This window comes from Procambarus clarkii, chromosome 73, assembly GCF_040958095.1.
Source record: "Procambarus clarkii isolate CNS0578487 chromosome 73, FALCON_Pclarkii_2.0, whole genome shotgun sequence".
In the NCBI taxonomy this organism is placed as follows: domain Eukaryota; kingdom Metazoa; phylum Arthropoda; class Malacostraca; order Decapoda; family Cambaridae; genus Procambarus; species Procambarus clarkii.
Genome location: NC_091222.1, coordinates 23,441,278 through 23,467,927, shown reverse-complemented (window position 1 = coordinate 23,467,927; position 26,650 = coordinate 23,441,278). Strand labels below are relative to the sequence as shown.

The following is a 26,650-nucleotide window of genomic DNA, read 5'->3' as shown; positions in this document are numbered from 1 at the left end:
TTCACACCACCCATTGCTGGGTTCATGTATCGCTCCAATTCCGGTCCCCCCCCCCCCCCCCCACCTCAACGCCTAGGACTTTCCAATCTATTTCAAAAACATTCCTTACGCCATTAAAATCAGTTTTTAAAAAATCTGGTACAGAATTTTCTTCTACAATTCTATTACATTCTATGTTAAATCTGATTTCATTGTGATCACTGTTCCCTAGCTCATTTCCTATTTCGATGTTATTAATTTGCGTAACACTAAGTCACACAAAATATTTTTTTCCCGCGTTGGTTCCTTAATGTTATCCATTATTATCAATTGTTATCAATTATTGTACATTGTTATCCAGCCAGTACAGAAATAATATACAACTCATTATAGAAATCCAACATATATGACAAGAAGCACACAATTTAGGGCTGTCAATCTCCCTAAATTGGATGTCAAATCACACTGGCATGAATGGATTAATTCATGAATGTTCGTAATAAGGCAAATAGGACACAGGGATTTACTAATCGACGTGGATGAATGAACATAACATAGGGGATATTAATAGGATATTAAAAGTATCAATACAAGACAGAACACGAAACAATGGATATAAATCGGATAAGTTTAGATATAGGAAAGACTTGGGTAAATACTAGTTCGGTAACAGGGTTGTTGATTTGTGGAACCAATTACCGCGTAACGTGGTGGAAGTAGGGTCCCTCGATTGTTTCAAGCGTGGGTAGGACATGTATATGAGTGGGATTCGGGGTTATAAATGGAAGCTGCCTCGTAGGGCCAATAGGCCTTCTGCATACCTTCTTTCCAATGTTCTTATATCTTGCTCTGGTTAGGCCCCATTTAGATTATGCCGTGCTATAGAATGGATATAAATTCACTTGAACGTGTCCAGCGTAAGATAAGTTAATTCCCCAGATTAGAAATTTTTTATATGAAGAAAGATTAAGGAAGCTGATATTGCATTCACTGTAAAGGCGAAGCTAGACGTGACATGATAGAGGTTTACAAGTGGATGAATAGATATAACAAAGGATATTAATAAGGTATTAAAAGTATCAACACAAGACAGATCACGAAACAATGGGTATAAATTGGATAAGTTTAGATTTAGGAAAGACTTGGGGTAAATACTGGTTCGGTAACAGGGTTGTTGATTTGTGGAACCAATTACCGCTTAACGTGGTGGAAGTGGGGTCCCTGGATTGTTTCAAACGTGGGTTGGACATGTATCTGAGTAGGACTGGGTGGATATAAATAGCAGTTGCCTCGTATGGGCCAAAAGACCTTCTGCAGTTTCCTTTGTTCTAATATTCTTAAGTATGTATTTCATTAGCGTGTGATATGAACATTGCTCCCCTTGTAAAAGGAAGAAAGTATATACGAGTCCGGATAGATGAAAGTAATGTATGATTGATAAGTAGAAAAATACCCAAATTAAAACTTTCGATGTTTGTTGTGATGGCTCGGTAACAAAGGACGGAAAGCCAGGATGTGGAGTCATGATTAAGGAGTACACTGACATTTTCACCGTAGTGGAAACAACATAATGGTGGACGATGTTAGTGGACACAACATAATTGTGTCAATTAAGTTTTGTGTAAATTAGATTCAGGACAGCCATTGAACTAGTTAGGAGCAAGGGAGGAATCCCGATCATATGTGGCATTCTTCCAAGAAAGGGAGTGGGAAATGAATGGATGTCGAGGGCAATTGGTGTCAATTGCCGGCTGGAAAGATATTGCAAATCAAATGCGAACTCGTTGGAAGAAGTGGTTAGAGGTGTTTGTTTGGGTTTAAACTGTTAGTAGATAGAGGTATGGGAATTGATTTGGAGGAAGGAGGTAATAAAAGTATGTGTTTGTGGGAGAAAGGAATTGGCAAAATGATCAGGGAAAGAGCAGGGCCTCAAAATAACAATTCACTTAGGGTATATTACACTAACAGTAGAAGTCTAAGAAATAAAATTAACGAATTAAATGCTCTTGTCTGCACATAAAAAATAGATATTATTGCACTTACCGAAACGTGGATGAATGTAGAAAATAGAGAACTATTAGCTGAATATCAAATAAATGGATTTAAACTATTTCACACAGATAGATATATTAGACGAGGAGGGGGAGTAGCCATATATGTTAGGGACAATTTGAAATGTAGTCTCAAAGAGGGAATCAAAACTGAGCCACACACAGAAACTATTTGGATAGAATTAAACGAAAAAGCAAATAATATTATAATAGGAGTTATATATAGGCCACCAAATTTAGACAGAATGGAAGCAAAGCATCTATGGGATGAAATATCTAGGGCATCTAGATCTAACAGTATTTACGTCATGGGTGACTTTAATTTTAGTGGAATAAACTGGTTGAACAAAACAGGGAATAGTGAAGCAGAAGATTTTCTAGAATTAATTGACGATTGCTTTCTACGCAACACATTAAGGAACCAACACGGGAAAATAATATTTTAGATTTAGTGTTAACTAACAGGGAAACACAAATTAATGACATCGAAATAGGGAGTGAGCTAGGGAACAGTGATCACAAAGAAATCAGATTTAGCATAAAATGGAATAGACCTGTAGGAGAAAATTCTGTTAAAGTGCCAGATTTTCGAAAAGCTGATTTTAATAGCCTAAGAATTTTTTGGGGTCAAATTGATTGGAAAGTCTTGGGTATGAGGTGGGGGCCGGTCTTGGAGCGATACATGAACCCAGCGATAGGTGACGTAAATAGGGATTTCAATGTGGATTCAATATATAACTTATTTAAGAATATTCTAAACAAAGCACAGGAACGTAGTATACCATACAAATTGAATAGATCGAATACTAATGACCCAAAGTGGATAACAAAGAATTTGAAGAACCTTATAGGTAAAAAGAGAGCTTAGTACAAAAGGATTAAAAATGGGGAGGTCACTTTTGAACAGGAATTCGTACAACTGGTTAGAAATGTTGAAAAGGAGATAAGGAAAGCAAAAAGAAACTATGAAGTTCGCATAGCAGGGCAATTACAGACAAATCCTAAAGGGTTTTTTCAGTTATATCGAACTAAGACTAGAGAAAGGATAGGTCCATTAAAAACTGAGACTGGTCAAATAACAGATAGTGATGAAGAGATGAGTAGTATTTTTAATAACTATTTTGTATCTGTATTTACTAAAGAGGAACTTAACAATATGTCTTCAGCCGAACAAGTCTATGTGGGTGGGGACGAGGACAGGTTGACGAGTTTAGCAGTTACCAGGGAGGATGTTCTTAAACAAATAGTAAAACTCAAACCAAACAAATCAACAGGGCCGGATGAAGTATTTACCAGGGTGGTTAAAGACTGCAAAGAATGCTTTGTGACCTATTGTCAACCATATTTAATAAATCAATAGAGTCAGGCAGAGTGCCAGAGTTTTGGAAAGTTGCTAATGTGATACCAGTTTTTAAGAAAGGAGATAGATCACTTGCGTCTAAATATCGACCAATTAGCCTAACGTCTATTGTGGGAAAGTTACTCGAATCTATAATAGCAAACAAAATTCGTCTTCATCTTGAAAAACATAAATTAATAATTGAGTCGCAACATGGTTTTATAAATGGCCGTTCATGTTTAACAAATTTGTTATCTTTTTATTCTAGCATAGTTGAGGCAGTTGATAGTGGTAAGGATTGTGATGTTGTGTACCTTGACTTTAGCAAAGCTTTTGATACAGTGCCACATGAAAGACTGATTAAAAAGATAGAGGCTCATGGTATTGGGGGTGCTATATTAAGCTGGATTAGGGCATGGCTATACCAAAGGAAACAGAGAGTTAGTATAAATGGAGTCAAGTCCATGAGTCGCAACATGGCCATTTGTAAAACCATGTTGCGACTCATTTATTAATTTATGTTTTTCAAGATGGAGACGAATTGTATTTGCAATTATTGATTCAAGTAACTTTCCCACAATGGACGTTAGGCTAATTGGCCGATAGTGTGACGCAAGTGATCTATCTCCTTTCTTAAAAATTGGTACCACATTAGCTACCTTCCATGACTCTGGCACTCTGCCTGACTCTATTGATATATTAAATATGGTAGACAGTGGCTCGGAAAGCTCCTCTTTGCATTCTTTAAGCACTCTGGCAAACACTTCATCCGGCCCTGGGGATTTGTTTGGTTTTAGTTTTTCTAATTGTTTAATTATATGAAGAAAGATTAACAAAGCTTAAGTTGCATTCACTGGAAAGGCGAAGAGTTAGGGGTGACATGACAGAGGTTTACAAGTGGGTGAATAGACATAACAAAGGGGATAATAATAGGGTATTAAAAGTATTGTAACGGGGGGTGGGGGAAATAGCTCTATCTAGTCCATTATTCCACCCCCCAGTTAACTAACGAGGCCGGGGGAAACAGCTCTCTCTAGTCCGTTATTCCGTCCCCAGTTAGCTAACTATTCTAGAGCACCTCCAGAGTTCCTAAGGCAACCTCTCTCGTTCCACACCTTGTAACCTAGGTGCTAAGACTACAAGGCGCCGTCACTTGATCAGTTACCCGAAACTCCAGAGAGAACTCTAGAATACATAATCATTGCCACAAACGTATAAGAGAAAACGAGAGGAAAGAAATGAATAGTGAAGTAATTAGTGAGGGTTTGGGGTGAGAGGTAGGGAGGTGGGAGGAGCGAGGAGGGTCATTAGTTGAAAGTGAGAGTTTAGAGAGGGGGTGGAGGGAGAGGTGTAGATAGGTAGTAGTAGAAGAGTAGAAAGTAGACGTAGAAGAGTAGATAGTAGAAGACGAAATGCTGCCACCATCCATTCATGATCATTACATACAAGACAAGGAATGGAACTTGCCTGTATCACAAAATTCTCAAAAGATGTTATCATGAGTTCATTATTAGTATGTTCCCTCTGTACCATGTATCAACTCCAAACATGTACTCGTTAATATCATGAAACCAGTAACCACAGAGGCTTTCTCACCTCAACTCAAAATCTCTAGGGAACAAAGTTAAACACAATTTAAATAATAAATTCATAATTATATTTCCCATGAAGTATCATAATTTAGCAATTCAATTAAAATGTTCCAGTTTAATATTTAAAGTGAGTCATCCTCCAAGAATCTGAGAACCCTACAACTTGACTGCCCCTGATCATCACACAACATATGTAAACACGACCAAGTCACCTTAATGTTCACTCACCGAGGACTGAGTCTAAGTTGAATAGAGAGAGGGGGGGGGGGGGTTGTAGTTGACGGAGACTCCCGCCCTGCCGGCCGACAGCCTCCCGTCTGCTCTGCTCTCCTGACTGCCGTTCTGTCTGTTAATGCTTTATGCTCGATAGTTCTCCGAGTATTTATTGGGGAACCTAGTAGCTAACTCCGCCCACAAGTAGATAGCCTCCGGCACTACCAAGCCACTCCTTAACCGTCGGCATGTTTGAAGGCTACCCGGCTCCAATTATCCGCTTAGCGGAAGCAAGGTGAAATTCTCATGATCTGACCTCAGGTCACTTGGGGTCATTAACGGTTAGAGGTGTGAGATCTCAGGCAGACAACTGGCGCCTCTCAGATCCTTGTCTGTGACTCGTGTACTCTATATATATTTTAAATAAACTAACCCAAACACTTTTACAGTGTTACATCTCCCCTTCTCCCCGAAAATAAAGTTTTTGCAACACTGCTAAAGCAAGCTAGCTGTGTGCGACAACTTTATTAACGAAAAGAATACATCCTAGCTAAACAAATATACATCATCCTACTCTAAAAAATGAAATATGTAGACAGACGTCCATTGTCTCTGGCTGGGCGACGTCACTGCTTGGTCTTGTAGATAATCCTGTACCTCATTTCTTCAACACAACTGCCTCCGTCGCTTCTCCGTCGTTAACGCACAACAACCCTTGGTCAACCCGAAAGCCGTTACTACTTGAACTGCGCACAGGACCGTGGAATTCGGTTGTCCCAGCTGATCTGTAATTGGCCCTACGTCAGTCACCATGAGAGACGTATATTGGGGTTCTTCACAGCTATAGGGACTACAAGTTTCGAGACCTTCATATAGTTGCCAACAGTAGAAATCCCATCCTACTCTTCTTCCTCCCTGTTGCTCCAGCACGCCTCCTTCAGAGAGCTACTTCTGACAGCCACATCAAGTCTGCATGACACAGGAAGAATCACTCAACAGAGCTACCTGCTTGCAGGAGGGGCGGCCAGTCAAGGCAAACGATCCTGTCTTGCAATTACGCTCCATGCAATGATGCTGACACCAGCAAGGGACACTAGGTATCATGTCTCACTCAGCTTGTCTTATCTTCTCTTCTTTCTTCTCTCTATTTCTTCTCTCTTCTTTCTTCTTTCTTCTCTCTTCTTTCTTCTCTCTTCCTCCTCCCATGGGTCTTAGACAAGCGACCTGGGGTCCATTGGGGGTCTGTCCGTCCTGGGGTCCATCCTGGGTAGACCGATGTTGGTGGGACAGACTGGAGTCGTTGTTGCTCCTCTTCCATCATTACTGGGTCGTCTGGGGTCGTCTGCAGAACGACCTGGGGTCCACTGGGTAGACCAATGTTGACTGACCGAGAGGGCTGCATCTTGGGGTCCCCTGGGGTGGTGGTGGTGGTGGAGCCATGACCTCCAGGTAGTGGGTTGGTCGTGGTGGTGGTGATAAACGCCCCTGAGTGTGGTACACAGCAGCCGTCTCCCTCTTCTGTATATGCGTCGCGCCTCTCCTCTGGCTCCCACCTGTGAATTGAACATAAAGGCGACAATACCCGTGTTCCATGCTGTTGTGTGACCCTGTAGTTTGTATAGGGTTTACACAGTCCAGTTATACCGCTCTCCTCCTGGCAACAACTACACTTAAATTTTTTTTTTTTAAAAATAATCCAATTAACTCTGAATGATACTGACTTGGTGGAACATAAGACAGTAACAGAGGAAAGTTAGAGAAGAGAGAATAAGGTCATCACTACTTTTAACTTGTCACAAAAAAAAATCAAAACTAATAGACAAAACACTAGCCTAAACTTAACTGTACCGTTCCTAATCTTAAGTACATAATTAACCATTACTCCCACCCTTAACCTACAGCCACCTACGTGACCCAGAGTGTTTCCCTAGCATCTCCGCCGGTCAACAACTCCAAACTGTTGTCACCCCTGTGACCAGACTTCAAACGCCAGGCGTCCCTAGACGTGAGTCAACTGACACACTAGTCCACACTAGCATGCTGTACAATACCAGTACACCTCGGGTTATTGCGTTCAAATGGAGTAAAACAGTCGATCGCAATAATCTGAGCAGAACCACTACTTAAACTATTTAAAAACTACACCTGCCACTCCCCACTGACCTGGAGACCAGCGGTGGCTGGGTGTCCCCGTGGGACATGCGAGGTCACCTGTCACACTCAGCTGACCTGCACTACCAACACCGCTAAGTTCCCAAATCGCCAAATCTTATTACTAACATAAATCACTACACACGCAAGTTCTGGTGAACATTCCCTGAATACCACAAAACTCACAAAATCACTAAACACAACACCAGAGAATCACCATCTCCTAGCCTGAAAAAACTCGCTAAATCGCGAAAGTAAAACACCTGTCAAGATCTCCCTGATAGCGCCTGAGCGGCAAAAAGACACGTGGGACTGAACAATGTTAAAAGAACACCAACTACCTACAACATTGTTCAACACCGCTGCCATCATTGTAACGGGGGTGGGGGATAATAGCTCTATCTAGTCCATTATTCCACCCCCCAGTTAACTAACGAGGCCGGGGGAAACAGCTCTCTCTAGTCCGTTATTCCGTCCCCAGTTAGCTAACTATTCTAGAGCACCTCCAGAGTTCCTAAGGCAACCTCTCTCGTTCCACACCTTGTAACCTAGGTGCTAAGACTACAAGGCGCCGTCACTTGATCAGTTACCCGAAACTCCAGAGAGAACTCTAGAATACATAATCATTGCCACAAACGTATAAGAGAAAACGAGAGGAAAGAAATGAATAGTGAAGTAATTAGTGAGGGTTTGGGGTGAGAGGTAGGGAGGTGGGAGGAGCGAGGAGGGTCATTAGTTGAAAGTGAGAGTTTAGAGAGGGGGTGGAGGGAGAGGTGTAGATAGGTAGTAGTAGAAGAGTAGAAAGTAGACGTAGAAGAGTAGATAGTAGAAGACGAAATGCTGCCACCATCCATTCATGATCATTACATACAAGACAAGGAATGGAACTTGCCTGTATCACAAAATTCTCAAAAGATGTTATCATGAGTTCATTATTAGTATGTTCCCTCTGTACCATGTATCAACTCCAAACATGTACTCGTTAATATCATGAAACCAGTAACCACAGAGGCTTTCTCACCTCAACTCAAAATCTCTAGGGAACAAAGTTAAACACAATTTAAATAATAAATTCATAATTATATTTCCCATGAAGTATCATAATTTAGCAATTCAATTAAAATGTTCCAGTTTAATATTTAAAGTGAGTCATCCTCCAAGAATCTGAGAACCCTACAACTTGACTGCCCCTGATCATCACACAACATACGTAAACACGACCAAGTCACCTTAATGTTCACTCACCGAGGACTGAGTCTAAGTTGAATAGAGAGAGGGGGGGGGGGGGTTGTAGTTGACGGAGACTCCCGCCCTGCCGGCCGACAGCCTCCCGTCTGCTCTGCTCTCCTGACTGCCGTTCTGTCTGTTAATGCTTTATGCTCGATAGTTCTCCGAGTATTTATTGGGGAACCTAGTAGCTAACTCCGCCCACAAGTAGATAGCCTCCGGCACTACCAAGCCACTCCTTAACCGTCGGCATGTTTGAAGGCTACCCGGCTCCAATTATCCGCTTAGCGGAAGCAAGGTGAAATTCTCATGATCTGACCTCAGGTCACTTGGGGTCATTAACGGTTAGAGGTGTGAGATCTCAGGCAGACAACTGGCGCCTCTCAGATCCTTGTCTGTGACTCGTGTACTCTATATATATTTTAAATAAACTAACCCAAACACTTTTACAGTGTTACAGTATCAACACAAGACAGAACACGAAACAATGGGTATAAATATGATAAGTTTAGATTTAGGAAAGACTTGGGTAAATACTGGTTCAGTAACAGGGTTGCTGATTTGTGGAACCAATTACCGCGTAACGTGCTGGAGGTGGGGTCCCTCGATTGTTTCAAGCCCTGGTTGGACAAGTATATGAGTGGGATTGGGTGGTTATAAATAGGAGCTGCCTCGTATGGGCCAATAGGCCTTCTGCAGTTGCCTTTGTTCTTATTGTGGAGGTGGGGTCCCTCGATTGTTTCAAGCATGGGTTGGACATGTATGTGAGTGGGATTGAGTGGTTATAAATAGGAGCTGCCTCGTATGGGCCAATAGGCCTTCTGCAGTTGCCTTTGTTCTTATGTTCTTAAGATATAGCTTAAGAACCACACCAGGTGACTTGTTACTAACGCTTCGATTAATAAATCCCAGTGACCTATTCGCCTTATTACGAACATTCATGCATTGATCCTTTTGTTTTAAATTCTTACTAATCATAACTCCCAGATCCCTTTCGCAATCCGACTTCGCAATCTCAACACCATCTAGCTCGTATCTTGTAACTCTATCATCATTACCTAGCCTCAGAACTTTACATTTATCAGCATTAAACTGCATTTGACAATCCTTTGACCATTTCAAAACCCTATCTAGATCAACTTGAAGTGATAGTGAGTCCTCCTCCGAATTAATTTCCCTACCGATTTTCGTATCATCGGCAAATTTGCAAATGTTGCTACTCAAACCTGAATCTAAATCATTTATATATACATTATATACAACAGAGGTCCCAGGACAGATCCTTGAGGCACTCCACTTATAACATTTTCCCTTTCTGGTGAGTGGAAACTCTCTGTTTCCTTTGGTATAGCTATACCCTATTCCAACTTAATATAGCACCCCAACACCATGAGTCTCTATCTTTTTAATCAGTCTTTCATGTGGCACTGTATCAAAAACTTTGCTAAAGTTAAGGTACACAACATCACTACTATCAACCACTTACCACTATCAACTGCCTCGACTGTGCTGGAATAAAATGATAGCAAATTTTTTAAACATGAACGGTAATTAGTAAAACCATGTTGCTAATCATTTATTAATTTATGTTTTTATAGATGAAGACGAGTTGTATTTGCAATTATCGATTTATGTAACTTTCCCACAATAGACGTTACACTTTTATTAGTGGGAACCGCTATTATATACTTATATTAGTGTTAATATATTATTTTTCTTTATCTGGGTGTCACTTTTATTTTTCCTACACTGGGTACCACCAATATATTTCCTTTATTATTACCGCTATTATTTTTTGTTTCTTGGTTGGAACTGAGAAAATCATTCCCTGCACATTCACTAGTGTACTCTTCTACAGTGTACCATTCAATTGGGTACCATTCACTTGGGTACCTTTCACTATTGTACTATTCTACAGTATACCATACAATTGGGTACCATTCACTTGGGTACCATTCACTAGTGTACCATTCATTAGTGAACCATTCTCTTATACATTCACTAGTGTACCATACATTAGTGAACCATTCTCTACTACAGTCACTAGTAAACCATTTAACAGCGTACAACTAAAGAGTATACCCACTACATATTGTACCATCCTGTACAAGAATATTACATTCCATATTGAGAAAAAATATATTGATAAATTAGAACGTATTCAAAGTCCAGCAGCAAAACTAACGCCACGAGAGCAATAAATTCTGCGAAGGTTTCAAAGAGCGAGAAACACCAATTTTCAGTTGCTCACCTTTGACCCTGATCCATCTCACCTCTGCCCCGCCTGCGCGTCCTCACTAAGTGTATATGTTTGTCATTATCGAGCAGCAGTGTTAGTCATTCAATCAACGTCGGCCAGAATTCCAGGCAAGGTAAATGGAGGATTGAGTATTAACATGTTCCCAGATATATCATTAATGGGATTTATGTTCTCACATTTAAATTATTATACTGATTTATGGTCTATATCATAGCAATTATTATAATAATTACAATTGTTTCACATCAAATTGCATTCAAAACAAAATCGAAAATTAGAAAACGTGCTTCTGTTGAAAAAAATTATTAATATTTTTGGTTCTAGATTACTATTCACTTGTGAAAATTACTATTCACTTGTGAAAGTCTTTGAAAATTTATCTCTCATTTCCAACGTGTTACAGTCGCATCAGTCTGTTATGAGACTAAAGTGATGTTAATTATTATTGAAATTGTTACTATTATGATACTTATTTTTTCTTTCCCACTAGATGAAGTACTTGGCAGCATCAGTGTTGGTGGCCGCTCTTGCCGCAATATCTGCAGTACCTTACTCTTCTGTTGTGCAGGAAGAGTGGGAGACATTTAAGGTAAGAACGTTACCAACATTAATTATTTTTAAGAGTTCTTTAAGAAGAAAGCTTTAACATGTTTTAGGGGATAATAGTGTAACAGTTGCCATCATTTTACATTAGGTTAAAAATTAATGAGCGAACAATATGATAGCGTACTGCACAACAATATGATAACATAATATGATAACGTACTGCACAACAATATGATAACAGGTTTCATGTAAAGACTATTCTTGCAAATAAAGAAGTTATATTTGTTTTGACTTCAAATTCGCTGGTAACACTGGTCACTTCAGTGTCAACGTTGGTGAAGAGATTTATTGAGTGCAGTCAGTAAAGTCAGGTGTGATGGATGCTACTAGTGGTGAACTAAAGCGTTCCTTGCCAACTTCTTGTCATTGTTTATGTCATTAAAAGCCGTTGCTGATGTATTTATCTGAAAAATTATTGTGCTTGTAACAACTGTATTACATCTTCATATATTTAACTTAAAATCTTAAAATCATTTATCTTGCCTCCCGAGATTGGGAGAAGAAATAGTGTAATAATCAAAAAATATTTTTTTAGATTGAACATGACAAGAAATACGCCACTGATGTTGAAGACTCGTTCCGCATGAACATCTATATGGAAAATAGACTCAAGATTGCTGCACACAATAAGCTGTATGCAACAGGACACAAGTCATACAGGCTCAGGATGAACAAGTTTGGTGACATGGTAAGTAGGATGAACCTCTAACGAGTAAACATTTGCATGAAAAAATCAGTAGGATTGAAGATAGAATCCTCAATGAAGAGGATTCTATCCTATGCGATGGATCCTCACAGGCACGCTCTAGGCACCGGAACATGGTCAAAATCATTGCAACCTGGGATTAAACTGAATCATCTGGTTTTCAGAGGATTCGAACCTCTCTTCATGGTTCCTACTGATTTTTTTGGTTGATGCATCACGTTAATGGTTTCTCATTGTGTATTGTCTGCATCCTGATTCCACTCAGAACAACAAAAATCATTTGTTAAATAACCCTTATTGCCCAGTGACTTACGTGATGTAATATTTCTTGCCGCTTCAGACTGGAGTTTTTGTCAACAATGGCAGGTTTCCATACGAACCACACCGAACGATACAGATTAAACAGCATGTACAATGGTTCCACATACATTGAGCCGGAAGATGATGTTATCCTTCCCAAGACTATTGACTGGAGAAAGAAGGGAGCAGTCACCCCAGTAAAGGACCAAGGAAAATGTGGATCATGCTGGGCCTTCTCAGCTGTGAGTATTATCATCTAACTTATTTTGTTTGTAATGTAATTCTTAATCTAATGATTCCTATTTATAGTTATTAATATAGAACATTAATGACATCTTGGAAGTTCATTTGTAATGGTTTTATTATTATTATATAAAAATATTGATATATGAGCAAATATTAACATTTTCTCATATATTAATAATGATCATATAAAGAACTTACAAGTTTTGATGATGTTTTACAAAGAAATGTTTGTGTGGTCCACAGACCGGGTCACTGGAAGGTCAACACTTCCGCCAGACGGGTAAGCTGGTGAGCCTTTCTGAGCAGAACTTGATTGACTGTTCCACCAAGTACGGCAATGGTGGCTGTGACGGTGGACTGATGACCGCTGCCTTCAAGTACATTGAGGACAATGGTGGGATTGACACTGAAGATTCTTATCCTTACAAGAAGAAGGTAAATACACGTTTCATGATAATTATATTATACCTGGGATGTGGTCTTGAACTTTTAAACAGCGAGTAGTTTGTAATATTTGCTGATGAGGAGTCTGCAAATATTGCAGTCTGTGTGTGGTTTGGTCAACAGAGTTCGTAATATTTGCTTTTTTTGTGATTGACACTGAAGATTTTAATCCATATATCAAGGTAAATTCACATTTAATGATAATTATATTTTAATATTTAAAACTGGCTTTAAACTTTTTAACAGATAGAATAATAAGCATTTGCATAACATATTTGCCTATAATATAAGCAAATATTACACATTTATATATATAATGTACATATGTGTTTTTCATATTTTTGTACATAATAATATTGTAACCTTACTTAATTAGGAAGGGAAGTGTCAATATAAACAACAAGAATCTGGTGCTAAAGTGACTGGTTTTGTTCATATTCGCGAGGGAAGTGAAGATGCACTGAAGAAAGCTGTTGCCACAGTTGGACCAGTATCTGTTGCCATTGATGCCTCACACGGGTCAATCCAGTTTTACCATCATGGTAAGTTTTTTTTATTGTAAATGTATACATAGATCACATTTTACTGAAGGTGATCAGTATATTTCTGCATGCTCATATAAACGTGAAATGTGCATCATGTGTGTATATAAATTGTTTTTATTGTATGAGACCTTTATTGTTCAACGATTCTCAGGTCTTTCTTAGATCTGCTGTGTTTTCTAGAGTCTTTGAATATATATCATACTTTCTTTCTCATAGTGCGCCCCTACACCATCTGGTCACCATTTGGTCCGGGAGACATCTCCCGTCACGCAGGGTGCAGTCGCACCTCCACAGATCTCCAGTATCATCTATTGATACTGGTGATGGCTCAAAAGGGCCACCACTTACGAGCTAATCATGCCCGTGTCACCGTTTGGGTGGCTTCATCTTCATCTTCATCATCTTCATCAACACATTCACAAGGGAGACATCTCCCGTCACGCAGGGTGCAGTCGCGCCTCCACAGATCTCCAGTATCAGCTCTTGATACTGGTGATGGCTCAAAAGGGCCACCACTTACGAGCTAATCATGCCCGTGCCACCGTTTGGGTGGCTTCATCTTCATCTTAACACATTCACAAGGGAGACATCTCCCGTCACGCAGGGTGCAGTCGCGCCTCCACAGATCTCCAATATCATCTATTGATACTGGTGATGGCTCAAAAGGGCCACCACTTACGAGCTAATCATGCCCGTGCCACCGTTTGGGTGGCTTCATCTTCATCAACACATTCACAAGGGAGACATCTCCCGTCACGCAGGGTGCATTCGCACCTCCACAGATCTCCAGTATCAGCTCTTGATACTGGAATTGGCTAAAAAGGGCCACCACTTACGGGCTATTCATGCCCGTGCCACCTTTTGGGTGGCTTAATCTTTATCAATCAATCAATCAATCATAGTGCGTTAAGTATTCATCATGTTTTCTACCAGAAAGTGTCATGTTCGCACACACACTGTGTGTGTCCATGTATACACACAATCATGTCAATGGGGTGGCGCGTCTCACTCACCATATCGACAATTCCCACGTTGTAACACAGTATTTATTCTTCCATTTAATTTAATGCCTTTAAATTCGGAATCTTATTGTAGTAATTATGAGTTTCTGAACAAATAATTTGTTAAATATTGTATTATTGAAGGATGAATATATATATTACAGGTGTTTATGACGAGCCAGAATGTAGTTCAACGAATCTTGGCCACGGTGTTCTGGTTGTGGGTTATGGCACTACGGAGGACGGAACTGACTACTGGCTTGTGAAGAACTCTTGGGGCACAACTCTGGGTGATGAAGGCTACATCAAGATGATGAGGAACCGTAGTAACCAGTGTGGCATTGCTACTGAGGCCTCTTTCCCCCTTGTATAAACTCGTTGGGGAACCAGCGTGGCATTGTTACTGCTGCCTCCTTCCCTCTTGTATCGTGGGGACCCAGCGTGGCATGATTACTGTTGCCTCCTTGTAACACTCGAGGAGACCCAGTGTGCCAGTCTTGCTGCTCACTACTAACTTCCAGCATTAATTACGTGTTCACTTAGAACTGACATTTTATCTGCTGTCTAATTTTGTTGTTTTTCATCTGATTAATTTGAGAGATGTAATAAATTGAATCACTTTTGCCTCATGAAGGCAGGCAAAATAATTAGGTTCTCTGCCATAATGGAGTCTTCAATGAATATAGGAAATTAGGTAATTTGACTCAGTTGGTGAAGTGAAATTTTCTGAGGTCATGTATTACTTTATATTCTTTCGTAATAAAAATAAGCCAAACATTTTTTATCATTATGAACCAATTCCTAAATCAATTATCGGAAATTCTGACACCAATTACTACTAACATTGGTTTTGCAATAGTTAGCCATACAAAATGGCTATTGTAAATGGTTAAAATTATCTTGAAATAATTTCGGGGCTTTAGTGTCCCCGCAGCCTGGTCCTCGACCAGGCCTCCACCCCCAGGAAGCAGCCCGTGATAGCTGATTAACACCCAGGTACCTATTTTACTGCTAGGTAACAGGGGCATAGGGTGAAAGAAACTCTGCCCATTGTTTATCGCCGGTGCCTGGGATCGAACCCAGGATCACAAGCCCAGCGTGCTGTCCGCTCGGCCGACCTGCTCCCGAAGTACTGAAATGAGGTGTTAACTATTGAAATGTTCCTACGTCACCTAATTTCTCTATCCCTGTAAAATTTATATCCAATAATTTAAAAAAAAATGGTCAGGAGACAAAAATGGATAAAAAATTATTCTCCAGGACTGAATATAATTAAATCACAAAAAAAACCCAAGGTCTCCTTCACATTGTTGATAAAAGACAGTCAAAACCATTTTTTTTTTAACGACGCATCCCCTGGAGAGTGAGTGAAGAGACTCCTTTAGCTTTGATGTCCATAGGGATTGGAAAGGATGGGGGAGGTAGAGAGATGGGGAGTTGAAATTCAGGAAGAGGATGCGGGTGTAGAGAGAGAGGAGGTTTGAAAGTTCGGTGGCCTGTCCACCATGGGTTGACATTTGTGTATGTTTGTTTGCGTATGTGTTATGTTGGGTTGTCAGTACATTGGCTGGGGGGGTAGTGTTTGTGACCTTGTTGGTGTCCTAAAGCACTAGAGCCGATGGAGCTGGCTGAAGGAGGTTAATCTTAGCAACATCAGGGTAGTTACACTTCTGATGCCACGACAAACGGTTTTTTGGTTTTGTATTTTTTGTAGGAGTTTTATTTATTTATATTTTTATTTATTTATTTTTTTTATTTATTTATTTATTTATATATTTATTTTTATTTATTTTTTTTTATTTATTTATTTATTTATTTTTTTCTTTATTCTTCATTTGGTGTAGATCGGGTCCGGGATGGGCCACTCATCTGGGTCGTCTGGCAGGCCGCTTAGTATTTGAGGTCTTGGGAAGGCCTCATCATGGATGTGTCTGATCACTTTTTGTAGGAGAGTGATTCTTCTGGTTCTGTGTGGTGGTTCATGGATCTCGTAGCCGCTGGTGGTGTTTTCTGCTATGTAGGGATCTTCGGGGTCTGGGACATACATGTTCTTCATTCGGTACAGCTGTCTTCTGGCCAGGTAGCTGAGCCTGATGTTCATTGGCTTCATGTTGAGCGTCTCATGGATTTGGTCAGTTCTAACCCTGTCCATCAAAGTCGGGCCCTCCGCAAAGCGAAGTGCCTTGTTTTGTACTCGTTGGATCTTCAGCATGTTGGATTTGTTGGTGAGGTTCAGGGGGACATAAGGGTATTCCAGGCTAACAGACTCCGTTAATTATGGACATCAAGTGTTCTATGTCTGTTATATACTATTATGCTATATACTCAAATATAGACTATATTTATTATAAATGGCTTTATTTAGTATATTATGTCAAGTGGTTAGAACACATGGCAAGCCACCTGGAACGGATAAACTTTAATAACTAAATGAATTCTCCATAATATCTTAACTATAGCCGTTATATATACTGGTCGCAGTTTATTACAGCCGTCATATATTGGTTGCAGTTTATTACCATTTAACTCGTATCTTGTAACTCTATCATCACTACCTAACATTAAAACTTAACTAAACTAACATTAAAAAACTACATTTGTCTGCAGTAAACTGCATCTACCAGTCTTTTGACCACTTCAAACGCCGTGTAGATCGTCATGAAGTGATAGTGAATCTTCTTCCGTGTTTATTTTGCCGATGAATAAAAAATCCAGATGTTTTTATTCATCGGAAAATTTGCAAATATTGCTGCTCAAACCTAAATCTAAATCATTTATATATATTATGACTAATAGAGGTCCCAGGTTGTAATTGAGGTACTCCACTTACAACAATTTCCCACTCTGACAAAAATGACTCCAATTATAATTACTTTATTTCCTTTGGTATAGCCATGCTGTGATCCAACTTAATAGAACCCCCAATACCGTGAGCCTCTATCTTTTTAATCAGTATTTCATGTGGCACTGTATCAAAGGCTTTGCTAAAGTCAAGTTACTCAACATCTCAAACTTTACTATAATCAACTGGTCAACTATGCTGGAATAAAATGATAGCAATTAAAAACATTAACTGCAATTTGCAAAACCATGTTGTGGATCATTTAATAATTTATATTTTTCAAGATGAAGATGAATGGTATTTGCTATTCAATTAACTTTCCCAAAAGACATTAAGCTAATTAGCCGATAGGATCAAATTATCGTTTATAGTTTGTTTATTGTCTATAGTCTATAGTTATTCTATATAGTTAGACTATATATTATAGTCTATTGATTATTGACACTTTGACACAAGTGATCTATCTCCTCCCTTAAAAACTGGTAATACATTAGCAACCTTCTACGGCTCTGGCACTCTGCCTGACTCTAATGATCTATTAAATATGGTAGATAATGGTTCGCAATGCTCCTCTTTGCATTCCTTAAGCACTCTGGCAAGCACTTCTTCAGGCCCTGGGGATTTGTTTGGCTTGAGTTTCACTAGTAGTAGGCATTTTTCAGTCTATTGACTATGGAGTCAATAGCCTGGGTGGGTAGGTATGGAGGAGAAGCTGTTACCCATGCAGCAGGTCCCCCCTCTCCACGTTCCTGAAATTATCCAAAAGAAAGGCAAATGCCAATACACATGGTTCCAGCAACGTCGCAGGAGCTGCCAGAACGAGGTCAACTTCAACAACGAACTGCCTTAGGGGCTCCAACTTAGGGGCTGGTAAAAGCTATACTAGTCAACCAGTCCTTTTCTCTACCCACATAAACCTATTCAGCTGAAGGCATAATGTCCTCTTTAGTATGTACAGAAATAAAATATTGATTCAAAATTCTACTCATCTCTTTGCCATTATCAGTTATCTGACCTGTCTCAGTTTTTACTGGACCTATTTTTCCATAATACTTGTTCGATATAGCTGAAAAAAAACTTTGGGATTTGTCTTTGCTTGCCCTGCTATGAAAACTTCATAGTTTCTTTTTGCACTCTTTACCTCTTTTTTTAACATTGCCTACGAGTTAAACGAATTCCTGTTCTAAACTGACTTCACCTATTCTTAAACCTTTTATACGAAGCTCCCCTTTTGCTTGTAAGGTTCTTCAGATCCTTTGTTATATATTTCGAGTCATTGTCATTCGATCTATTTAATTTATATTTCTACGTTCCTGCCATTTGCTTAAAATATTTTATAATAAGTTATATGTTGAACCCACATCAAAATCCCTTTCCACACCACCCATTGGTTCATGTATCGCTCCAATTCCGGTCCCCCTATCCCCCCCTCAACGCCTAGGATTTTCCAATCTATTTCAAAAACATTCCTTAGGCCATTAAAATAAGTTTTTAAAAAATCTGGTTCAGAATTTTCTTCTACAATTCTATTCCATTCTATGCTAAATCAGATTTCATTGTGATCACTGTTCCCTAGCTCATTTCCTATTTCGATGTTATTAATTTGCGTAACACTAAGTCTAAAATATTATTTTCACGTGTTGGTTCCTTAATGTTATCCATTATCATCAATTGTTATCAATTATTGTGCATTGTTATCCAGGCAGTACAGAAATAATATACAACTCATTACAGAAATCCAACATATATGACAAGAAGCACACAATTTAGGGCTGTCAATCTCCCTAAATTGGATACTAAAGTCACACTGGCATAGATGGTAATGAATAGACAGATTCACTAGCAAAAACTGCCTCTGGTCTGCCTGTTGTACAGGTTAAAAGCCTCTGCCCCACTGTCTCTGCCCCACTGCCTCTGCCCCACTGTCTCTGCCCCACTGTCTCTGCCCCACTGTCTCTGCCCCACTATCTCTGCCGCACGGTGTCTGCCCCACTGTCTCTGCCCCACTGTCTCTGACCCTCTGCCTCGGCCCCACTGTCTCTGCCCTTCTGTCTCTGACCCTCTGTCTCTGCCCCACAGTCTCTGACCCTCTGTCTCTGCCCCACTGTCTCTGCCTCACTGTCTCTGACCCTCTGTCTCTGCCCACTGCCTCTGCCCCTCTCTCTCTTACCTTCTGTCTCTGCCCCACTGTCTCTGCCTCACTGTCTCTGCCCCTCTCTCTCTTACCCTCTGTCTCTGCCCCACTGTCTCTGCTCCACTGTCTCTGCCCCACTGTCTCTGCCTCACTGTCTCTGACCCACTGTCTCTGACCCTCTGTCTCTGCCCACTGCCTCTGCCCCACTGTCTTTGCCCCTCTCTCTCTTACCCTCTATCTCTGCCCCACTGTCTCTGCCCCACTGTCTCTGCCCACTGCCTCTGCCCCACTGTCTCTGCCCCTCTGTCTCTGACCCTCTGTCTCTGCCCACTGCCTCTGCCCCACTGTCTCTGCCCCACTGTCTCTGACCCTCTGCCTCTGACCCTCTGTCTCTGCCCCACTGTCTCTGCCCCACTGTCTCTGCCGCACGGTCTCTGCCTCACTGTCTCTGCTCCACTGTCTCTGCCCCACTGTCTCTGCCCCACTGCCTCTGACCCACTGTCTCTTACCCACTGTCACTGACCCACTGCATCTGCCCCTCTGTCTCTGCCCCACTGTCTCTGCCCCACTGCCTCTGCCCCTCTGTCTCTGCTCCACTGTCTCTGCCCCACTGTCTCTGCCCCACTGTCTCTGCCCCACTGTCTCTGCCCCAATGTCTCTGCCCCCCTGTCTCTGCCCCTCTGTCTCTGCCCCACTGTCTCTAACACACTGTCTCTGACCCACTGTCTCTGCCCCATTGTCTCTGCCCCACTGTCTCTTACCCACTGTCTCTGCCCCATTGCCTCTGCCTCTGCCCCACTGTCTCTGCCCCACTGTCTCTGCCCCACTGCCTCTGCCCCACTGTCTCTGCCCCACTGCCTCTGCCCCACTGCCTCTGCCCAACTGCCTCTGCCCAACTGCCTCTGCCCCACTGCCTCTGCCTTTCTGTCTCTGCCCCACTGCCTCTACCCCTCTGTCTCTGCCCCACTGCCTCTGCCCAACTGCCTCTGCCCCTCTGTCTCTGCCCCTCTGTCTCTGCCCCACGGCCTCTACCCCTCTGTCTCTGCCCCACTATCTCTGCCGCACGGTGTCTGCCCCACTGTCTCTGCCCCACTGTCTCTGACCCTCTGCCTCGGCCCCACTGTCTCTGCCCTTCTGTCTCTGACCCTCTGTCTCTGCCCCACAGTCTCTGACCCTCTGTCTCTGCCCCACTGTCTCTGCCTCACTGTCTCTGACCCTCTGTCTCTGACCCTCTGTCTCTGCCCACTGCCTCTGCCCCTCTCTCTCTTACCTTCTGTCTCTGCCCCACTGTCTCTGCCCCACTGTCTCTGCCTCACTGTCTCTGCCCCTCTCTCTCTTACCCTCTGTCTCTGCCCCACTGTCTCTGCTCCACTGTCTCTGCCCCACTGTCTCTGCCTCACTGTCTCTGACCCACTGTCTCTGACCCTCTGTCTCTGCCCACTGTCTTTGCCCCTCTCTCTCTTACCCTCTATCTCTGCCCCACTGTCTCTGCCCCACTGTCTCTGCCCACTGCCTCTGCCCCACTGTCTCTGCCCCTCTGTCTCTGACCCTCTGTCTCTGCCCACTGCCTCTGCCCCACTGTCTCTGACCCTCTGCCTCTGACCCTCTGTCTCTGCCCCACTGTCTCTGCCCCACTGTCTCTGCCGCACGGTCTCTGCCTCACTGTCTCTGCCCCACTGTCTCTGCCCCACTGCCTCTGACCCACTGTCTCTGACCCACTGTCACTGCCCCACTGCATCTGCCCCTCTGTCTCTGCCCCACTGTCTCTGCCCCACTGCCTCTGCCCCTCTGTCTCTGCTCCACTGTCTCTGCCCCACTGTCTCTGCCCCACTGTCTCTGCCCCACTGTCTCTGCCCCAATGTCTCTGCCCCAATGTCTCTGCCCCTCTGTCTCTGCCCCACTGTCTCTGCCCCACTGTCTCTGACCCACTGTCTCTGCCCCACTGTCTCTGCCCCACTGTCTCTTACCCACTGTCTCTGCCCCATTGCCTCTGCCTCTGCCCAACTGCCTCTGCCCCACTGCCTCTGCCCCACTGTCTCTGCCCCACTGTCTCTGCCCCTCTGTCTCTGCCCCACTGTCTCTGCCCCACTGCCTCTGCCCAACTGCCTCTGCCCCACTGCCTCTGCCCCTCTGCCTCTGCCCCTCTGCCTCTGCCCCATTGTCTCTGCCCCACTGTCTCTGACCCACTGTCTTTGACCCACTGTCTCTGACCCACTGTCTCTGCCCCACTGCCTCTGCCCCACTGCCTCTGCCCAACTGCCTCTGCCCAACTGCCTCGGCCCCACTGCCTCTGCCCCACTGTCTCTGCCCCACTGTCTCTGCCCCACTGCCTCTGCCCCACTGCCTCTGCCCAACTGCCTCTGCCCCACTGCCTCTGCCTTTCTGTCTCTGCCCCACTGCCTCTACCCCTCTGTCTCTGCCCCACTGCCTCTGCCCAACTGCCTCTGCCCCTCTGTCTCTGCCCCTCTGTCTCTGCCCCACGGCCTCTACCCCTCTGTCTCTGCCCCACTGCCTCTGCCCCACTGTCTCTGTCCCACTGTCTCTGCCCCACTGTCTCTGTCCCACTGTCTCTGTCCCACTGTCTCTGACCCTCTGTCTCTGCCCCTCTGTCTCTGCCCCTCTGTCTCTGCCCCACTGTCTCTGCCCCACTTTCTCTGCCCTTCTGTCTCTGCCCCTCTGCCCCACTGCCTCTGCCCCACTGCCTCTGCCTCTCTGCCTTTGCCAAACTGCCTCTGCTCCACTGTCTTTGCCCCTCTGTCTCTGAAACTCTGCCTCTGCCCCACTGTCTCTGCCCCACTGTCTCTGCCCACTGTCTCTGCCCCACTGCCTCTACCCCACTATCTCTGCCCCACTGTCTCTGCCCCACTGTCTCTGCTCCACTGTCTCTGCCCCACTGTCTCTGTCCCACTGTCTCTTCCCCACTGTCTCTGCCCCACTGTCTCTGCCCCACTGCCTCTGCCCACTGTCTCTGACCCTCTGTCTCTGCCCACTGCCTCTACATTTATCCTCTACCTCTGCCCTTCTGCCTTTATCGTTCTGCCTCTCTGTCTCTGCTTCTCTCTCTCTCTCTCTCTCTCTCTCTCTCTCTCTCTCTCTCTCTCTCTCTCTCTCTCTCTCTCTCTCTCTCTCTCTCTCTCTCTCTCTCTTACCCTTTCTCTTCTCTCTCTCCTCTCTCCTCTTTGTCTCCCTTCTGTATCTTTCCAAATGCAATAAAGATAATTATACCTATTAATACCAATAATTAATAATTATAATTAACGTTTTAAAACCTTTGCTCCAAAGCGTTATTTCATAACATTTAAAACACGTTTTATTAAATCGTTATGACCTCACGTTTTATACTCGTCTTTAGAAATTCTCAAAATACTTATATTAAATATAATTTAAAAGGAGCTCAAAGCAACTGAATTTCGTTTTTAGCATGTTTAAAAATGTGAAAATCTTTGGTGGGATATGCTGCTTCCCTTGTTTGTATGATCTACCACACAGTGTAGATAAAAAACCAGCTACAAGTCAATTCAACATCCACCTCACAGGACTGCTAGTCATACATGGAATCAAGAGAGAACAAGAAATGTAAGGCTGATATAGCAGCCCCCCCCCCCCACACTACCAAAATCTGGGTACAGCACAAGAATGTCTTCCAATATTCTTGAGTGTATGAAGTAATTATAGAGCTCAAAGTACCTCTTACCATTTGGTCTGAAGTCACTGATAACAGGGCAATCACAGATATAGTGTTGGAGAGTATGTCCTCTCAAGTAGGACTGAAAACATGTTTTTCACCCAAAGGGTTATAAACCCATGGAACTGCCTACCCGCTGAAACCGTAAATGCCAAAATTCAGCTAGAAAACATCATTAGGAAAATTGGCAGAACCTTTAACAAGCTGCCAGCTTTCTGTCCTCGTCGAGGCCACTAAATAGTTAATCGGCCTTGGGTAAATTCAGGTACATATATACAATAATTGTCAGCGCATCTTCCGAGGGACAAGGAAAGCTACACAATATCTCTTAGAATTACGCAGGTAAACATTAGTTTATCTGCGTAATTAGTAACATCCAGGTATTAAGCACCTGGATTAGTAACATCCAGACGTACCAGCATTACCATTGCTGATAGTAACATCGGCAATATAAATAATGTTAAGTTCCTTGTCTATACATAGACAAGATACTCAACTTCAGCACACTCATACATCACAACCATAAAGCCTCAAAAACTGTTGGTATACTGTCTAAAGTCAGATTTTATGTTCCAAACTCTGCTCTCTTCTCATTATTCTACTCGCCAATCTATCCCTATCTTACATACTGTATCTGTGAATGGGGTTTAACCACTGGCCTCAAGCTCATCATAACTCAGCAAAAATCTGCTATCAGAACAACAACAAACTCTGTTGCAGACAACACACAGCCCCTCTGTTTAGGTCCCTTAACATGCTAAACATACACTCACTCCACACATTCTCATATGCTATTTACATGTGCAAAACCTTGTTCCTAAATGCTATCTTGATCTGAAACTTTTCCTTCATAGGTATAATAGAACCCATGAACACCATACCAGAAATAAATATCTCTTTGATATCCCCCAGAGTAAACATAAATCTATGCAAACACTCCATGTAAATTAAAGGACCCAGTCTATTGAACTCACTCCCTAACGAATTAAAAAATTGTCGATACTCTCCTAGGCTATTGTTGTAGGGACTACAACATGTAGATACTGTTGTGGGGGACTACCTCCAGAATGGTGATGGTTGGCTCTCTGACTCCCGCACATATGCTCCTCTGGCTTCTACTCTTTTGGATCGCCTTAAAACTTACTTCAACCGCAAACTAAGACAGCTCTGTAGTCTTTGTCCTCCTGACTTCAAATCTACTAAAACGTTTCTGTGTCATCTGCCTTTCTCTTCCTTACTTCTATGATCTACCTAAGACTCATAAACCTGGTGTTCCTCTTCGTTCTATCATTTCTTCACGGGGCTCTGTCGGCTATCCTCTTGCCTACTGGCTTGCTAAAACTCTGACTCCTTATTTAGGCACTTCTTCTCCTGCCCACCTAAGCATCTACTGTAAGATGCTTAGTCTTGATGTCGAGAGACTGTTTACTAATGTTCTCCTTGATGATGTTCTCTCTTAGTCATAATGCAACCGAGGGCCTTCTTAATTAATCTCCTGCTTCCCACTGACGTGTACCTTTAACTCATCAGATTCTGTGTTGACTCTTAACTCCTCTGTCAACGGAAAATACTTCTTAAAAACTTTGTGTTGCTATGGGTTCCCCTCTCTTTCCTGTTCTTGCCAATCCCTATATCTAATATTTCGAAACTGTTCTTCCCACTATTGATGCTCGTTCCATTCTCTAGTTTCGCTATGTAATGACATTTTTGCTTTATGGCCTCATAACCTTGGGCTTTTCAAGCCTTTCCTCTCCTCTCTTAACAATCAAGTTCCATCTATCCATTTCAAAGTTGAATGGTAATCTAATTACCACCTTCCTTTTCTTAACGTTCAAGGTCACAGCTCTGTGTCTGGGTTCTCTTTCTCTGTCTATTGGCAAACTCATGCATAGTGATATGTACATTCACTTCTTTTCCTACCATCCTCCTTTTGTTAAGAAAATGTTCTCTCTCTCTCTCTCTCTCTCTCTCTCTCTCTCTTCTTCTGCTCTACGCATCAATGACCCCTCACCAGAAAAGAAATTTCCTTTTTTTTTAAATCTTTCTCTCGCCTTGGTTATCCCTAACATTTTATCAACTGTGCCTATTCTTAAACTAAACAAAATTTCTTTCATCCCAAACCTGTTTCCAACACTAGTACCACTGTGCTCTGCCTTCCCTTCATATCTCAATTAAAAAATCTCACTAATACCCTTCGTCCTCCTAACATTAAGCTCGCCTTTCAACAAAACTAACACTTTTCATAGTAATCTGGGTCACACTGCTGCTCCTGCTTCTAATGCTGCTGGTGTCTACTCTATTTCCTGTTCGTCTTGTCCTCTCTGATACTTTGGGGAAACTGGCCGTACACTAAATGACAGACTTAAGGAACACAAAAGAAGTGTTAAGTCTGCAGACACAAAACAATGGTCTCTTCTGTCATGTTAGGGATTCAAATCATCCTATTGATTATCTTTTCAAATAATCTTTCCTGTCTCTATTCTTCATAGATACCCTCTTGTCGAATCGGCTCTGATAGATAATGTAAATACAGCACTGGATTCAAATGTAATAGTCACTTCATTCCTGCAAACAACAGATATTTTAAATGTCAATGTTGTTACCACTTATCAATTCATAATGTATACTAATGAGTCTTTTTGAATAATATAAAATACACGGAGAAACTCTAAGTATTAACCGATAAATTACTATTTTAATGGATATGTTGAGCAAGTGCCAGATAGCGCCGTGACTTCACAAAAAGATGATGAAGTGTGATGGATAATAACTCAACAATTAACACTGTACTTTAGCTTGACACGAGTAACAAGGATTTCATGCTGAGCAAGGGGGAACTTTCAACCATGTGTGTTTAAACGTCCCACTGGGCAGGATGGTATTTCCAATATGCAGTAGTTAATCTAGGTTAATCGCCTAAAAAATCTGTTTCAAGAGATGATGTGAACCAGGAGGCAAAAAGAGACTGAAACAAAGACACAGCTCTAGAATGCCTCCGCATAGACTTGTGTGGGTTCAGGGTCACCCACAATCTGTACATCAATGTGACTACTGTGCAATTATTGATTCACAATAACGTGGCTAAAGTTATGGTGACCAAACCACACATCAAAAGGTGGAAAAATGACAAAGTTTCGATCCGTCCTGGACCATTATCTATCCTCTGACTCTCTGGTCCATTGTCTTGATAATGGACCAGAACAGACTAAAACGTCGTCGTTTCTTCATCTTCTGCTATGTACTCACCTAATTGTGCTTGCAGGGGTTGAGCTCTGGCTCTTTGGTCCCGCCTCTCAACCATCAATCAACAGGTGTACAGGTTCCTGAGC

General features: G+C 42.3%; 1 protein-coding gene across 1 annotated transcript; it reads left to right on the top strand.

The window, feature by feature from the left end:
- The first annotated feature begins 11,302 nt into the window (after positions 1 to 11,302).
- Positions 11,303 to 15,033, top strand: LOC138356599 (procathepsin L-like). The gene is made up of 6 exons (XM_069312785.1): positions 11,303 to 11,401; positions 11,954 to 12,106; positions 12,472 to 12,666; positions 12,914 to 13,105; positions 13,491 to 13,656; positions 14,825 to 15,033. The coding sequence occupies exons 1-6, from the start codon at positions 11,303 to 11,305 to the stop codon at positions 15,031 to 15,033; spliced, it is 1,014 nt and encodes a 337-aa protein (XP_069168886.1).
- Positions 15,034 to 26,650: the final 11,617 nt, after the last annotated feature.